Genomic DNA, 17,544 nt, shown 5'->3' with positions numbered 1-17,544 from the left:
AAATTGGCCTCTATAAAAAGTTCTGTGTTACAAAAGGATATTTGAGTATGTAGTTAAAGTTCTCTAGATAAGTGAAAAGTATCAGCCTTAACTGAGTGCTTTCCAGCGGTAATTATTGCACTATTAACTTATTCCTATTTTACACGTGGGGAAAAATAAAAGACATAAGTCAAAGGTCATGCAGGGAGTCAATGGGATATGAGAATACAATAACTCTCCTGACTTCCAAACCCTGTTTTAATTACTAAATAGCACAGCAGCCCATAAGGGTGCTTACATTGGTCAGATATGTCTTAGTAAGAGGAGACTAGGAAACAAACATTTTAATAACAGCCATGAACAATAATTCCCAAACTGGATGTGTTATAAGTTGATAGTTGAAAGTTCATTTAGGGAGACTTCTAGACTTGGTACCTTGATGGCAACTTGTCCAACTTGTTCTGAGATATCAATTCCAAGAGAAGCTCTATAATATAACAAGAACTGTATTATTTTTAACAAGCAATTTTTTATAATTATGGTTATAAAGTTACACCTACTCAATTATGAAGCTACCTGTTTAAAGTATTCAGCATTATGAGAGAATATTTGGTGCTTGACTCTTGTGAGCTTTATACAGGCAATGAAGATTTGTAAATCTATACAGCACCTTCTATATTTTTTGTCCAACTTCCCTTTTATGAAAGAGTTTCGTTGTTCATAGCATAATGATGTACCTGAGTTCCACCTAACCCATAATGTTTTTATAGCATTCCCCTTCACCAGTGACAATGAGCAAAGTATTGCAGGTTCTTTCCTTCCATATAAATAACTCAGTACTGTCTACTAAATGTCCCAACACAAATGATCTGCCCAGAACAAGAAATGTTCTCTCCAGCCCAGAAATGTAATCTCTATGCATCTTGGCTTTTCCCTCTCATCTCATATTTGAAACATGAAATGTGAGTCCTTTCAAAAATCAGGTTTTTTATTAGCAAAATGAACCAAAACTCAGCCCGAGCAATTAAAAGGGCAGCACTGTTACTGAAGTCAATGAGAATTGTCCCAGGTTATGTCAGGGGTAAGTGTGACACCGGGGTGAAATCCTGGTTCCGCTGAAGACAATGGCAGAACTTCCACAGACATCAATGGGCTCAGAATTAACCCACATATGTTCTGCAAATAATAAAGCTGTCCTGTCCAGTCACAGGAGGACTACCCCAGGGTAGAGGGATCCCACAGTTGTGTAGAGCTGGCATGAAAGTTCCTCTACCAACTCCTTCCTGCAGCCAGCACAGGAAAAAAGGAACATGGGCTTTCCTTATACCCTGAGTATCCGTGACTGCTGAAGTGGCCCCAGTGTGCTCGAATGGGGGAGAAAAGCAAATTCCTTCTAAAGGAGAAATATTTTCTCAGCTTCCCCCCCCAAGTGTATCTCCTCTGAGGTGACGAATTGTGAATGTAAAACACTGCAAACATCTTAAACAAGAAGCGTTTCAACTAGTTTCAATTTAAAATTTCTGACTGAATGAGATTTAAGAAAAAAAGCAAGTGGCATAATAATAGCTCCTGCCAGACAAGTAAATTTTCAAGATATGGTTAATCTCATTTAAAATAGGCTGAATATACAGTTGGAAGGGAAATAAGCAACTGGCCAAAGGTATCTGACAGCTAGCCAGAGAATAATCAAGGTCAAAAGAAATCAGCAACACAGCAACTTGTGAACAAATGGCTATAAGCATGGGTGAAGGTCTACTAAAGAGACTGAATATCCAATATAAAGGGGAACAGCAGCTGGAGAAAAACACAAATTCATAGTGTTAAGAAAGGGAAAAAACAGGCCAGGTCAAATCAAATTTATTAGCATTACTGAACCAGAAGCTTGTCTGCACTGACTTTCTGGAGAGAGAAAACAGGTACTGAGGCAAACTAGAAGGGCTCAAGTTACTTACAGCCACTTCCAAGAGTTTGCTGTTTCTATCCCTACGTCCTAGTTGAAGAGATTATCCTACGGTCTGAACTGGAACATAGCAGAAGAAATCAATTCTGCTATGGTGGTGGTTGTTTTCCCCCTAGAAAGTCGCTTTTCTTTTTCACTTTGATGCTAGGTGAAATTTTGCAGTTTGCATCCCGTTGCTAACACTTGTGAATGCAAGATATAGCAGAAGTTCACAAGAGTATTTTCCTGTGCAATTTATCTATTCTGTGGGATTGCAGCAAAATAAGGTAACCTTATTTTTTAATGAATGAAGCCTTACATAAGTACTCTCTGAAGCATGACATTCCAACATTTTTGTTCTATCGGAAAACTGCAAATCTGTGTTTCCTGTGAAGTTTCCAAAATGTCTGTTTTTATTGAGGAAAGGGGAAAAGATGAAAACCTATTTCATAATAATACAGATCACAATTAGTATTTTTAAAATAGGGAACCTCCAAAGTTTCCCAAACACTCTGCTTCAATTCAACCCCACTTCCACTCCTTCCAAAATCTACATAACCTCATAAAACAGGCCATGCCATGGATACTAATATCTAAAGTGCAGTAGAGGTATTTTATATTATTAGATTGTTCTACATCAAATGTTATTTTATTAAAGATATTCTGGTTAAAAAGCAGTATCTTAACTTTGTCTAAAGACTTGGGGCCAGACTGATGCACAGTGTGGCTTTGCTGAGAGAGTGTCTACTGCTGCCATCCCTCAGGGTTCCCATCAGGATGCTGGGGAGTAGCTTTTTTTTTTTTTTTTTTAAATGGCTCAGGTTTGTCAGCATCCCAGCTGGAAGAGGCAGCTGAGAAGTCAACATATCCTTCACATGCCTTCTGTCCAATTTTGGAAAAGTGCTAGCCTGTCTCCAGCTCCTTAGAGCAAAATAGGTTGGGGACTGCTGTGTGCCACTGCAGCCTCCACCAACAGATATTCCATCTCAGGAATGTAAACCCAATTTTAACTTAGCACTGGATGACTGATCATGAACAGGCAGCAGGGTTCAATGCATAGGACAGTGAGCTCAGAGACAGAATGCTTGAGTTCTAGTTCTATTTCTGGCTGTGCCACTAATTAATTGAATGACCATGAGCAAGTTGAGTAACCTCTTCATGTCTCAGTTTCCCCATATTACAGTAGAAATAATGATATTTATCCAACTTCATAAAGTGCTTTGAGATCTATGCCCCAAAAGGGGTAAATAAGTGTTAAGTATTATTTGTATCTTATATAATTGGAGTGAAAAGTTACTGATATTTAAAAAGCACAACTGCATCACAAGACGTTTCACATAATAAAATCTGATTGTGTAACTGAAAGAGGCTTAAATTAAAATGACTGTAGGAAGTTCAAGTTCAATATGACCATCCGAGAAAATGGATTCGTAGGAGCTGTGCCACTTACTTTGGTTCATAGCGTATGCCATCTGTGCTATGTAACACACCTAAACCTGCACGCATCCTTTCAATGCCATTCCTAAATAGAGAAGAACATAAATTTAAAATGCAGATCATACTTAATGTACAAATGTGTCTTTTTGTCTGGATTACACGTGGCTTAACTACAATGAGCAGAAATTCTTACACAATTACATCAACTGGTTTTTTCGCGTTGTACCACTGCTATATAGAATATTGAAAAAACAGCAACATAGAAACACAGTCTTTGCTCACCAGGCAATCATAACACCATTGTCAGTACAGAGTCTGGGAGGAGGACACAGCAAATTGAAGTTAGTTGCATCTGTTACAATTTGCAGAGCTCTTTGGATATACTGATTACTTGCAACTCCTCCTGATACAACCTGACAACAATTTTAAAAAGACAGGCAAAAGTCATTCAAAAGTAAACAAATAAGGAACAGCTAATAGTGCACTAGTTCAACAAAAAAGCTTGATGAAGATATTGAAGAAAATGTATAAGAGAGGCCATACTGGGTCAGACCAATGATCCATCTAGCCCACTATCCTATCTTCGGACAGTGGACAATGTCAGATGCTGCAGAGGGAATTAACAGAATGGGTAATCATCAAGTGATCGTCATTTACTCCTAGCTTCTGGCAGTCAGAGGCTAGGTACACCCAGAGCATGGGGTTGCATCCCTGCCCATCCTGGCTAATAACCATTGATGGATCTATCCTCTATGAACTTATTTAATTTTTTTTTAACCCTGTTATGGTTGTAGCCTTTACAGCATCCCCTGGCAAAGAGTTCCACAGGTTGACTGTGTGTTGTGTGAAGTAGTACTTCCTTTTGTTCATTTTAAACTTGCTGCCTATTAATTTCAGTGGGTGGTCCCTAGTTCTTGTGCTATGTGAAGAAGTAAGTAACATTTCCTTATTCATTTTCTCCACACCAATCAAGATCGTATAGATCTTTATCATATTCCCCCTTAGTCCAAGGTAAAATCTCCTAGGGGGAAGCTGTTCCATACCCCTAATTTCAAAGAGAATAAATAGGGAAATCAAGACCTAATAGAAAAGGATAAGAGAATTGTGTGTCTGTAGTCTTAGTAAGGGCTTGTCTCCACTGGCAGGCTAAATTGATGCCACTGCAATTGATGCAGTGGCATCAATTTATTGGGTCTGGTGAAGATGTGATAAGTTCATGGCAGAGTGCTCTCCCGTTGCCTTCAGTGTTCCACCTCCCCAAGAGGCGGAAGCTAAGCTGCTGACATAGTGCAGTGTAGATACATTAGGTCGATGTAAGCTACGTCACTCAAGGGGGTGACTTAGAAGCGGCAGTGTAGACCAGGCCTAAAAGATTACTGAACAGATACTACTATCTACAAATACAGCATGTAAAGGATGTGTAAGTAGGGCAGCTATCAAAAATCAGGCATTAGGGCCTCTGTTATGCAGGAGGTCAGACTAGATGATCATAAGGGTCCCAGCTGGCCTTAATCACGTTTTTCAAGTAGGACAGAACAAAAGTAGTGGGTGTAAATTGCAGCATGGCACATTTAAGCTATTAGAGGGAAATGCTAAAAAGGTAAGAATAGCAAGCCATGTAATCATCACTATATATTCAAGACTAGACTTAATACCCATGTATTAGGGATGATTTAGGAATGGATTAGTTTATCCACATCCAATGATTATTTGTATTAAATAGTGCACAGAGCTCTCAGCCAGGATCAGTGCTCCTGTGTGCTGGGAATCTAATTCAAATGAGTCTATGAAATTATTTAATTTTATATATATATATTTTAAGTGTCTTGTAAAAATGCTAGCTGTTAAAGATGACTTTCTGGTCCTGTGTAGCAGGCAAAGACACCATCCTTTAAAAAAAAAAAAAAAAAAAAAAATCACGTAATTCTAGCATCACAGATCCAGAGTCAATTAAAAGTTGTCATCTTTTTATGCATCCAATAGTAGAAGTCCTTGAAAATTCTGCTTTCTGGGACAGGTATATCCTTGTAGGGTGGAGAATATTATTGGAAGTTTTATTGAATCTGGCATATAACAATTTTTATGCTTAATTTAGACATTTTTTCACTTACAATTAAGTTGCTATAACACATAAAAAGGTAAGTAATCTCCAAGGTTTTATAGCAACTACACTTTTTACCTTTAGAATTAGTCCAAAAATTTCAAGTTTTTGAAATATTTCAAGAAAAAGGCCAGTGCGGGGGAGAGGGGAGCAGAAGAGAACTTTCATGAAAGTGTCCTATTTTCTAGCAAGCTCTAGTTATATTATTGAAGAGAGGTTAGTGAAACTGAATAATACGAAAAAATTTGAACACAGTTTACAAGTTATAAAATTAAGTTCATTAACAGACATTCATATGTTCACAAAAGTCTAATTTTTTCACCATATTTCATAAAGCTTTAATCATTGACAAATTACAAGAACAGAAGTGCATGGCCTAGTAGCATTAAAAGTGTGATGATTAAGAAAATACTATTTTTTTCTCAATTTATTAAGACAAAATGTGAGAGAGTAACTATAAATGAAGAATTCTGAATCAGCAAAACCCTGCAGCCAGACCACATTGGGCTGTCAGATTTCACAAATTTAGTAGAGTTGAATTATGTCAAGACTGGGCTAGGAAAGCTACAAGGAAAAGCAAAGTACTAAAGGAAGTAGTGTTGGCAATTCAATAGGCACCACTCTCCCCAATAAGTCAATGCTTATTAAATGTCCCAGCATAGGAAGTGGGGGGACGGGACAGAAAGGGTGCTGTTCTGCTGGAGGTACTCTCTTTTGGATGAGACAGAGAACTATGGTCATGATCACTTTTGGTAATTAACTCTCACAGTGCACAAGATGAGGTGTTAATCCTAGTGTCCTGGGCAAATTTAAACTTGGTTAATCATATTCTGTTTACCTATAAATTCCCCTCGAAATTTCAGCTTGATATATTATTCTCACTTCCTCTCCTAAACTGCTTTCTAGTATTGCTCTGTACAGCTGAAACAAATGTGTTTCACCTGATGGTTGCATTTCAGTGGAGAATGATGCCATGTAGTTTTCATATCAGTTAGTTAACTTTATACAATGCTTGAGATTGTTTGGAGTACAAGATGTTAAAGTTGTGGATAGATGTTTCTAATACATCTAAATATGTACAAGAAAAATAGACATGTAAAATCTTTAAAATTACTTTACTTTTAACAACGCAGCACTTTGCAATCCTCTATACAGCTGTACACTCTGTTGCAGCAGGTTTTATTTATTTTATGTGTTCAACTAAATGTATCACATGCATTTATTTTAATGCTGGAGCTGTGTTATCAGTGGAAATGTCAAGGAGGTGCTGATGCCTTACTGCACTTTCTCCTGGTGCTGTTACATATATTCAAATGTATGACAGCATGTACCCCGTGACATGCATAGTAAAGTTATATGTACTTACCAAAGTTGCATTTGTTTGTGATAGGATGCCACTTCTTATGCAGAATAGAATGGCCCGGTGTGTTCGCTGGGCAATATGAAGTGCTACTGCATGCTGTACTGCAGCAGCAATGTCTGTAACACAGGACAGGAGGTGTCCCTCCTGTAAACCTAAAGAGATTGTGAGCAAAAGGGGTTTTTGCAAATATAACCACAGGTCAGGTGATAGGATTTGTATATATCTTACTTTGAAAAATACCTTCTTCCTTTTCTTTTTGCATAATTATTCTAGTGGCATTGGAGCGAAGTCCAGAAAAGGAAAAATTGCAGTTAGGATGATGTCGCATGGGAGCTCCGAGTTCATAATGCAGCCTGTTTCCCTGTTGGGCCAAGTGCTCTATAGCTTTCCCACCACTCATTCTGCAGCACTCTGGGTGCTTTGTTAGAGATAGTCTTCTTGCTACCTAGAAAAATGGAAAAGAATCTAACTATGCTAACAATAGACTTGGAAAGAAGAACTGGGGAAAAATAGGGCCAAATTAATCCCTGATGTAACTGCACTGCTCCATTATAACTCCAGTCAATTGAGTTACACTAAGGATGAATTTGGCCCAGAGTTTACATATTGTGAACTAGGTCCTATGAGGAAAAGACCAATGATAGATGCTCAGGCTAACGTTAGAGGGGCATTTAACATCAAATCCAATTTTATAGTAAACTAGGTGACTATGAGGATCCTCAAACTTTGCAAGAAACATGAGGAATCTAATTCTTATTCTGTCTGAAATGGACGCTCACGGGTATATTAGACCGCCAAGTGAACACTAATAGAAAGGATTTCAAACTTTTTTAAAATTTTTGTTTTGTTTAAAAAATTTCCTTGCAAACCTGTGCTAGTGCTTGAGAATAAGAAACAGAAACTGGCCAGCTTAAGTTTATTTATTCAGTGACCAACACAATCTAACTTGTGAAATATAAACTAGACTTTTCAAACTCTCTCAGGCACAATTAGTAACATAAGTAAGGACATTTAAAAAAAAATCAAACACGATTTTAAACAGCAGCATCCTTTTAAATATCACTGTTAGTCAGATTCATTTGTACTGCATATATTGTTGAACTTTCTATGTCCAGCCTCAGTGTAGGCTGGCCATCCAGGCTATGGCTAGCTGCCTGCTGAATACAACTAGTGCCAACTAAAGAAATATAATGAATAGATCTTAGTAGCCTCTAAGCCTACAACATCTCTAGTATTTCAAATTGGAGGAAAAAATTAAAGTTTATAGTGTATTGTACTGTTTTCTTTATGCTGACTGTAGGTGATACTCTAGAAAGCATACTGGCTAACTTGTTCCAACCTCTGTGGTTACAATGAAAAGTCCCAGAGTTTAAATATACACCTGCCAAATCAGATCCTTCCCTTAACAATGCCCATTTTATAAGCAGGGAATATTTAAAAATTAATTTATTCAGATTTATTTAAAGGTATCCATCTAAGGTCTGGGAACAAATATAAAAAATTGCTAATAAAACACAGAGAGTAGGACTGGTCTACACAAGTGATTAACTTTACTTGTTACTGGATTCCACTCTTTTTCCACTGCTGGAAAAAACATTAGCTGCTCTAAAGCTTACACAAATTCTTACCCAAGGCAATGCCAGAATCCCAGTTTTCTAAAGAATACATACCGCTACTTTTGCTACTGTAAGAAACAGACAAATTATTATGTAAATAATACAACAAATGTAAGTACTTGTATAAGATGCATAAATGAATCCCTACTCAAATGTCACCTTGTCAAGCATGTCTCCTGGTGCTACATCCACTGACTGTCCAAGCAGAAGAAAATCTGAAACTCCTTGTGCTACTACCAGGATACAGTGGCCTCCAGAGATTAAAAGAACTAAGAAAGGGAATTCCACTTGGTTTATCAGCCTAATTGTAAGTGCATGTGCCTCCATGTGGTGGATAGGGATGAAAGGTTTTTTATACTTGTCCACCAATTTTAAACTATATTCTAATCCCACGCCGAGACTTAAAGCGAGTCCTGGCTTTACAGTAGTTGCAACAGCAGAGAGATCATCAAGAGAGATTCCACTGACGCAGAGTGTTTCTTTTACTATTCGCTCAATATTTTCCCTGTGAAGTTGCTGTGCCACTGGAGGAATAATCCCACCTGTTCTAATTAGAAACAAAGAATTATAAAGTGTCCCTATTTTATGACAGAAACAGAATCATAGAAATGAGAGATGGAAAAGACTTGGTAGTCCTTCCACTTCATGACAGTTCTCTACAATTTATTCTGAAATGCTTTGTCTAGTCCTATTTAAAATGCTCCATGCAGTGAAGATTACCATCACTTCCAATGGAAGACCATACAAGGATTCAACTTGCTCTTGCTTAGTTTATGCCCCATTTGAATTTAGCCCTGGGCTGTTCCAAGACAATTTATAGGAGTTGGTGTCTACACCCTTCTCTGTCATCATGAATTTGGCAAGGAATGTCCATCTTCTGATTTACCTTTGTCCAAAATTGGAGACAGGTAAATAACATACTCTTCAGGATTGGTGGGTGTGGGGAATTTTATGAAATTTGATCATCAGAACCAATTCATATTTCTTAAGACTTAAGAACCTGCCCCTTGATGGAATATGACAAGTATAAATGACAATCACATTAGCAGTCATATTAAACTACAAGTGCAGTTTAGAAAATAAAGCACCCATGATAATGTCTACTTACTTTAAATGGACTTCATTTTGAGAATGTAGAGCTTCTCCTAAGATTTTGCCAGTATCATCCACCACAGCAGCTGCTGTATCATCACAACTGGTTTCAATTCCCAGAACTAATTTAGTGGGATAGTATTTGACAGAGTTAAAGAAAATGCTTCTTAACCACATAGACCGGCCATGTTTAACTGATTTTGAAGTGCATCTGGTTACACTGCTTATTGCTAAAATCTTCTGCACAGAGGCATGCCTAGAAAAGAACTGTACAGATACCATCCTCAGAATTCAAATTCCACAACAGTCATTTAGTCAGGCCAAGTCATCTTAGTAACAAGTAATTTTAAAAGCAGTGGCCAAATTCATGCAAACTGTCACTTCAAAATTAATGCAGATACACCAATAACGACTTTAATCTAATGGGCCCGTGATTAGGAAAATGGGAAGAGACTAAAAATTCTGTTATTTCATTGTTTATTATACCCACCAGAGGTCTGCGTGAACAGGCTTAGCTGATACCAGAATATCTTTTCCCTTATATTAAGCAGAGGTTCTTAAAATGAGATCTAACAATTAGTCATCATATATGGGGCCTAATTCTCTTTTCAGCCAGGTTTCACCCCAGAGTACTTCTATTGACTCATGATTTACACTGGTATAAATCCCAAGGAGAAGCAGACCATTCTCCTGCTCCCTTCAGTGAGCTCCACCATTCATGAATAATAAGAACGTATATTTGTGGCAATAAAAACTTCATTGTGCCTGAGAACCATTATATATATTTTCTCTCCCCGTTTGCATATCTATAGCGAGATACATAGCAACATGCTGGGCTAGATCCTTGGAGCTAGTAGCAAAACACTCCTTTTACACTGACCAATCTTATTTTATGATAGCAAACTTGTATTTTTTTTCCACACGATCTTCCTAATTCAAACCAACTCAGCTGTTTCTGTGCAGACTTTCCCAAAATATTCACTATTGGGTTTAGAACAAATGTGCCAAATTTCAGCCCTAAAGATATGTTTTGATAGGCCTCTGAAAATGACCCTTTAGGATGAAAATCCCTGTGCCACCTTAACTTTAGGCAGTACTCTATCAAAAGTATATTTTGGAGCATGCCTTAGGTACCTAGGCCTGATCCTCCAAGGTATTTCAGAGCTTAATACACATTGATTTCAACAGGAATACAACTTTTAAACACCTTTTAAGATCTGGGCCACAGTCCTCCTCTGACTCAATTTTTCTCCCAGTACTAGGACAGTTGCTGATCATGATGTAGTATTTCAACAAGGATTAATATTAGCACCAATAGCATTAAGTGCCCAGTGCTCATGGTATTTTTAGTAATAGAGCTTAGAACTGCTGCTACATCTAACACTAGAAATCCTGTGGGGTGAAGGACATGGGGGGAATTCCTGGTCGGGAAGGAAAGTGATGGTGGAGAAAAAGAAAAAGAAGAGAAAACGAAAGGAATTTTATAAAAAGGAAAAAAAAAGAAAATGCGTCCCATTAGAGGGATTACATAGACAAGAAGCACTGTCCTCCAACTCAGGACCCAAGAAGAGGTAGAAACAATAGGAGGACCTAATCACCTAAAGTAAGACAAAAAATGTTTTGGGGTTTAATATGTTTCTAAAATGCTCTCCTATTTTCTCAGTAGTAAGACATCGTCCAATTCTGGCAAATTTGTGAGATGAACACTATGTAAGTACAATACCTGTGTTTTAACAACCTAATCTGAGTTACATTACAAAACACAAATGGTTTGTACAGTAGATTACAGTAAGTGACTAACCAAATGGAGATTTCTTAAACTGAACTGAAATCACTCTTCCCCTCTTTCTATATATGAAAAGTTAATTGAAAAAAAAAAAGCCAGTGCCAAAATATTTTTAGCAATTTAAAAAATGATTTCTTTTCCTCACTCTTTAAAAAGTAACCCTTTGACGCTTGAAAGTGATACCTGTTCCCTTTCCCAGTTTTGTTTCTCCTTTGTGCATGCCTACTGGTTTATTATTGGAGGGTTTCTCGAGAGTGCTTTCTTATTATTCTACATTACACTGACATAAAAAATTGCAAGAAATTAAGCAGATCAAGTTTCAGGTCAAACAAAAATATAACTTTCATTTTCTAAAACAGTCATTATTTTAGTGCTCAAGAAATTGACCTGAATAGTGTATCCCTTACTTTTTTACTATTACAAACTACTGAGCTAAAACATGTTTTCTAAGAAAAGGAAATGTTTTCTTAATACTTAACATTTTGAGAAGGGTTAGGAGGTCTGTGGTTACCTGCACCCAAAACATGTTTCAGAACGGATTTTGTTCAGTGTTTCCAACTGTTGGTACCTTGTTTTACGCTTTTCTGTGGGAGAGACACAGAACACAGAGTAAATCTCAGAAAACTCTGCAATGCATAGACAGGCAGATGTGCTTGGTTACACTCCTAAATTCTGAACTCTATAAATAACACCCTACCGTTTATATGCCTGAATACTCCATTATTAGAAGGCACAAGACTTACCATAAGTCACTGCCATTGTAAAAAGTATGCAAGCTTTCAGAAAGGTATTACTCCAGACAGCTGAGCAACATCATACTAGCAAGCCAGTTACAAGAAGAGGAACTACGAAGTGGGAGAATGCATTTGTTTTATTTATTTAAAGTAGTCTCACCACAAACATTAAAGAATAAACATAGTATAATTTGTTTATAATTCATAAATATTTGTTTTGTAAATTAGGAGATATGTGGCTACAGCATCTGTGATTATATGGAATCAGGGGCCATGAATCCACAGAGGGTACAAAGGTGCAGTGGCTCCTTCTTCAGTCACAGGACTGGAATAGTGGCTGTGGTGCTTTCCTCCACTCTGTCAATAAATGGGGGAGAGGGTGAGAAAGAGGGAGTTGTTCCTTCTCCATCACCCACACAGAACTGGTTCCTGTGCGATTCCCTGTGGTCCTGCTATCACTGAAATCAACGGATAAACACCCAGTGATTTCACCATGAGTGGGATCAAAACACATTTGTTACAGCACGTCACAATGTAAAAACATTCCTTCTAAAATAACCATTTTTTCCTACACACCACTCCAGCCAATATTTTTAATCAGTCCAACTCTTATTACACATGCTGTGAGAAATGCCCTTGTGGATACTAATTTAAATCCAAACTAAACTGGTTAGATCCTGAGCCTTTTAAAAAACAGGACAGTGACCCCTGATAACATAATTATCTGTGCTACTTTCAAGAGCATCCACTAACTATTCAAGGATACTGATTTTATTTTTGACATGATATGTCAAGTACCCAGGCAGGGAAAATGAAGCATGGCAGTAAAAAGAAAAGGGAAGCAATTGAGTTAAGATAGCTGTACCAAAATAATCAATAGTATATTTTCATCCACAGATCTTGAAGTACTTCACTCACTATCCTTATTTTATAGATGAGGAATCTGAGAAAGAAAGATATTAAGTGACTTGCCTAGTCACGGCACAACCAGAAACAAAATCCAGATTTCTCAAGTCACAATCCCCTCCACTAGCTACGGGATCACACTGCTTCCCATTAAGTGAAAGAGTGGGGATCCTCTAGACCCTATCTGCACAAGGGCCTTGGTTAGACAACTACATAGAAAAACCCACCTTAAGACATCATGTGAGGAAAAACAGCAGAAAAGAGGAGAACATGCTAAGCAACATTTTCTCCTTTCTGACTTCTTATCATGTGTAATTTATGTAACACCACATCTGACCCTGGTACTTTACAGACAAATAAAATGACATATGCCTGCCCTGAAGAGATTACAATTAGATTTAATGCAACAAGATACGACTAACAAACAAGGGGAGGAGAAAATCGGTATGAAAGGATGTGAGTTACCACAGAAAAATATCACAAGATATGCTTAATGTTACGCACACATCCTGTTAATTATCTCCGGGTATCTTAAAATTAATTTTTTCAATATATTACATCTTGTGGTTAAAGTCCAGAATGAAGGGGAACTAAAGCCTGAACAAAAGGAAGAGTTTTTTGATCGCTTCCCACTACTCTACTACAAGGTGTATTTCTGTGCTTTTTCTTATTCTTGTTATGGAAATTGCTACTGTTGAGACAATATTTGTTGCAACATCAAGCAGTTGCTTTGTGTTATGTCACTAAATACTGAAGACATAACCTTTCCAGTACTAGATAAGAAATTTTTTTGAAAATCTACATCTATTTTGTTGGTAACTGGTTGGGTCTAGTATTTCAGTCCTGTTCCATCTTTAATTTCAATGAACAGGGCTATTCTGGGATTGAAAGTGGTTGCTTATTAAACTTTTGCTTCAGGGTTAAATTGTATCTTAACTATCTTCAATAACAGAGCTTCTTTAGTCTGGCAGTGAGGCTATTGAACTGGAGGTAGTGGCTATACAACATTTTTTAGTATGGGGCTATTGAAAAAATGTGGCCCTGCCTTCCTCTAATCTACGGAGATAACAAATAGGTTTGGGGAACTGATGGCCAATGTTACTGCTAACACAGCTGTACACAGACATACCTGGAGAATGATCCTTCTTTGCTGGGAGCACATTTCTAATGATGTTCTGACTGGGAGGAGTTTTGTTTATTAGCTCTTTTAACATTCCTAGAGTTCTATGCTTAAGTGCACCTACTATGGTAGCAATCATATTGTGTGCAATAGCATGTTTATATGTAGAAGGTTATTACACAGAGTTGGGAAAAAAAAAACCCAGACTGCATGTAAACAAGTGTCATGGTTCTTTTCTACACTCTTGACTGTTTCAACTCCCCAAATGAAACAATGACTGGATAGATACAATCAGGTGAGTCCGTTTTGAATTAATAATGCAGAGCTCTAGGGCTTCTCTATTGCTTTTCTCTCTCAGTCCCTTTCTGGCTATTGCCTGACAGGGATAATGTGGCTCAGAAATATTTTTGAAAGGAAATCTGTTTTGCCATTGGAGGGGGCCAGGATGAATTAAATGGCATAATTTTATAATGGAAGGGAAAAAACAAAGCTCTACAAGTGTTATATCTCCTCTGTTCTGCAAATTATTTAAATCAAACCTTGACTGGGGCACTAGAAGAGGAAGGTTGGTGTAACTGGTGAGAGACATGGGACTGTTTCGTGGCTGCATTCTTGGGAGAATAAACGGATAGAGGAGTTTGTAAGTCATAACCCGGTAGAGAGGAGAGCGGCACGGCAGTCGGGACAGGTGCAATGCTACGGTTACTTCACCAGCAATTTCAATGAGATGCTCCTCAGAGAGAACTAACTATAAAGGGTGGGCAGGTCACGTAACCTCCGACGGCGAGGATGCAACGAGAGGGGGGCAGCCCTTCCCCTACCGCCCCAGAGCAGAGCAGGGGCTGTTGTGCTGACCCCAGGGCGCGGAGATGGAGCAACGTCACCCAGCGCCGGGGGGAGGCCGCTGAGGGAATCAGACAAGCGGGTCCGACACACCCGGCCTCTCCCCCTCCAGCAACCGAGACCCGGGAGGACCTGTCACACACCCCGCGACCAGCGCCAGAGACGCCCCGTCAGTCTTGGGCTAGATGAAGGTTCCGCTTCACTTGGCCTCGGTTTCATCCGTCTTCACCCTCCCGCCCCGACACAGAGACACCCTCCTCCCCTTTACTTTGTGCTTCTTGTCCCGCTTCTGCGGCAAGATCCAGCGGCTTCTGTCCCGCAAGGGTTAAAACCGGCCTCCCCGTAAGAGCAAGCGGCCCAGGCCTGGTCACATGGTAAAGCTGGGCCAATGGAAAGGAGAGGCAGGGAACCGCTCGCTGGCGCCATCTTTGGTCCAGGCAACTAGAAGGAAAGACCAGGAGGTAAGTAGCCACGGGCGCCATCTTTGTTAATCCCCGGGCGTCAGCTGGCGCGCCAGAGCAGGCGTCGGGGCGGGCGCAGCGGCGTAACGCCGCCCGTAGCGATGGCGGGGGTACTGGGCTGCCCCACCGGGCGGCCCGGGCCGGAACAGACACAGATGCCAGGCCCTGGGGGTAGGGCTCAGCCTCTTCCCCCGCCCCGCCGGCACCTCTGCCGCCCGCCTCTCCACCTGCGCTCCACGGTGCTGCAGAGGGGCGGCGAGAGGCCAGCACAGGACCCAGCGCCATACCAGTGCGGGGCCTAAGGAGGAATATAATGGGCTCCCTTGAGCTGCTCGAGGCCTTAAGCAATTGCTTAGGCTGCTTCTAGCGCGCGCTGGCTCTGCTGGGCCTGTGTAGTGGCGCTCACCGCTGCACCAGGGACGGATCCCGGTTCCGTTAGGCTTGGCGCCGCACTCACACGAGCACGCTCATCCTCTGCTTTTCCAGAGGCCGACGCCATTCAGTGCAGCTTTCAATGCCACTTCTGTAGCTGTGCTCTCCGTGCACAGCCCCCTCGGACTGAGGCTGCTGTAGTGCAGCAGGCTATGCAGCACTGATAACAGACCACCGCCTCAGAGCCTAGGTGAGCACTGGCTGCCTGCCTCCAACCACCCAAAGGGCACATCAGCGATGGTCCAGATTTATTCTGCCCCTGCTGAGGCTGTTAATCGTGTCCATTGCTCCAAAATGCGCAGCAGCAGCAGCAAGCAGTTGAAAGCAATGATGTTTGGCTGACTGTTCAAAGCTGGTTCCCTTTTAAGTTCTTTTGAATATTAATGTCTCATTTCAAAAACTTACAGTACTTCATACCAACTCACTGTCCTGTGTCTTGGTTTCAGTTTCTGGATTTTATATTCAACATAAAGGAGGATATACTCCTTGCCTCAAGAACTTGCACTTTAAACAAGATATAGAATATCATGTACTGTGTGATCAAGATTATGGTTTCAAGTTACAGCTTTTTATGTAAACTTAAAATTTGTTAGGTTACTGTTCTAGTATTAGGCTACGTCTACACTGCACGATTAATTCGAAGTAGTTTAAACCGATATTACAAAACCGATGTTATAAAATCGGGTTTGCGCATCCACAGTGCAATCACAAAATCGATTGCTTGCGTCCCTGGTCCAAGGCTACCATCGATTTAAGGAGCGGTGCACTGTGGGTAGCTGTTCCTCAGCTATCCCATAGTTCCCACTTCCGTGTTGAGAGCACAGTGCCTGATGGGGCAGAAAACATTGCCCCGAGTGGTGCTGGGTACAGCCTCACCCCTCCCTTTGTGAAGGCAGCAGACAACCCTTTGGCGCCTTTTTCGTAGAGTGCATTGAGCAAACGCCATAGCACAGCAATCTTTCCCTTTTTTTTCACTTGGTGGGGGGGGGGAATAAACTGAGGAGCTGTTCCCTGAACCACGCCAGACACTGTGTTTGAACCTACAGACATTTGGAGCTCAGCCAAGAATGGAAATAATTTTCAGAGACTGCTGTGGACTGTGGGATAGCGGGAGTCCTCAGTACCCCCTCCCTCCCTTCATGAGCGTCCATTTGAGTCTCTGGCTTCCCGTTACGCTTGTCACACAGCGCTGTGTATCCTGGAGTTTTTTATTCAAACGCTTTGGCATTTCGTGTTCTGTAACGGAGCTGGATACAACAGATTTGTCTCCCCATACAGCGATCAGACCTAGTATCTCCCGTACGGTCTATGCTGGAGCTCTTTTTCGATTTCAAACTGCATCGCCAGCCGTGCTGATCAGAGCTCCACGCTGGGCAAGCAGGAAATGTAATTCAAAAGTTCGCGGGGCTTTTCCTGTTTACCTGCCCGCTGCATCCGAGTTCAGATTGCTGTCCAGAGCGGTCAGTGGTGCACTCTGGGATACCGCCCGGAGGCCAATAACGTCGATTTCCGTCCACACGAACCCTAATCCGAGTTATCACTATCGAATTTAGCGCTACTCCTCTCGTTTGGGAGGAGTTCCGAAATCGATTTAAGGAGGCGGTAAAATCGATATTAATGACGACGTCATGTGAACGGATATAGCGGTAAATCGGTATATCGGCCATTAAACCGATTTAAAGTCGCAGTGTAGACCTGGCCTTAGTCATGGGCTTTATGGCAGGAACGATTGAAG

The 17,544-nt window shown here is 40.3% G+C and overlaps 2 protein-coding genes across 9 annotated transcripts in view; one reads left to right on the top strand and one right to left on the bottom strand.

Moving 5' to 3' along the window:
• The window catches only part of OSGEPL1 (O-sialoglycoprotein endopeptidase like 1), a 29,587-nt gene extending 14,307 nt beyond the window's left edge, over nt 1-15,280 (bottom strand). The window contains exons 1-9 of one of the 8 annotated variants that reach the window (XM_075070059.1): nt 15,185-15,280; nt 11,825-11,897; nt 9,544-9,794; nt 8,595-8,982; nt 7,060-7,264; nt 6,823-6,971; nt 3,638-3,768; nt 3,369-3,440; nt 309-466 (exon numbers count right to left, since the gene is read on the bottom strand). In XM_075070059.1, the coding sequence (XP_074926160.1) occupies nt 364-466; nt 3,369-3,440; nt 3,638-3,768; nt 6,823-6,971; nt 7,060-7,264; nt 8,595-8,982; nt 9,544-9,794; nt 11,825-11,839 (1,314 nt within the window). In that variant the 5' untranslated portion in view covers nt 11,840-11,897; nt 15,185-15,280 and the 3' untranslated portion in view covers nt 309-363. Of the gene's footprint in view, nt 1-308; nt 467-3,368; nt 3,441-3,637; nt 3,769-6,822; nt 6,972-7,059; nt 7,265-8,594; nt 8,983-9,543; nt 9,795-11,824; nt 11,898-12,912; nt 13,922-14,612; nt 15,066-15,119; nt 15,144-15,184 lie in introns of those variants that run through there. The other 7 variants (XM_075070060.1, XM_075070061.1, XM_075070062.1 and 4 more) reach the window with 7 other exon arrangements.
• A 44-nt stretch (nt 15,281-15,324) lies between these two features.
• Nucleotides 15,325-17,544, top strand: part of PMS1 (PMS1 homolog 1, mismatch repair system component) — a 109,907-nt gene continuing 107,687 nt past the window's right edge. The window contains exon 1 of the mRNA XM_032802619.1: nt 15,325-15,377. The gene's annotated coding sequence lies outside the window, so the exon portion shown is untranslated. The remainder of the gene's footprint in view (nt 15,378-17,544) is intronic.

Source organism: Chelonoidis abingdonii, chromosome 10 (assembly GCF_003597395.2).
Source record: "Chelonoidis abingdonii isolate Lonesome George chromosome 10, CheloAbing_2.0, whole genome shotgun sequence".
Taxonomy (NCBI): domain Eukaryota; kingdom Metazoa; phylum Chordata; order Testudines; family Testudinidae; genus Chelonoidis; species Chelonoidis abingdonii.
This window is presented reverse-complemented; position numbering and strand designations above follow the sequence as displayed.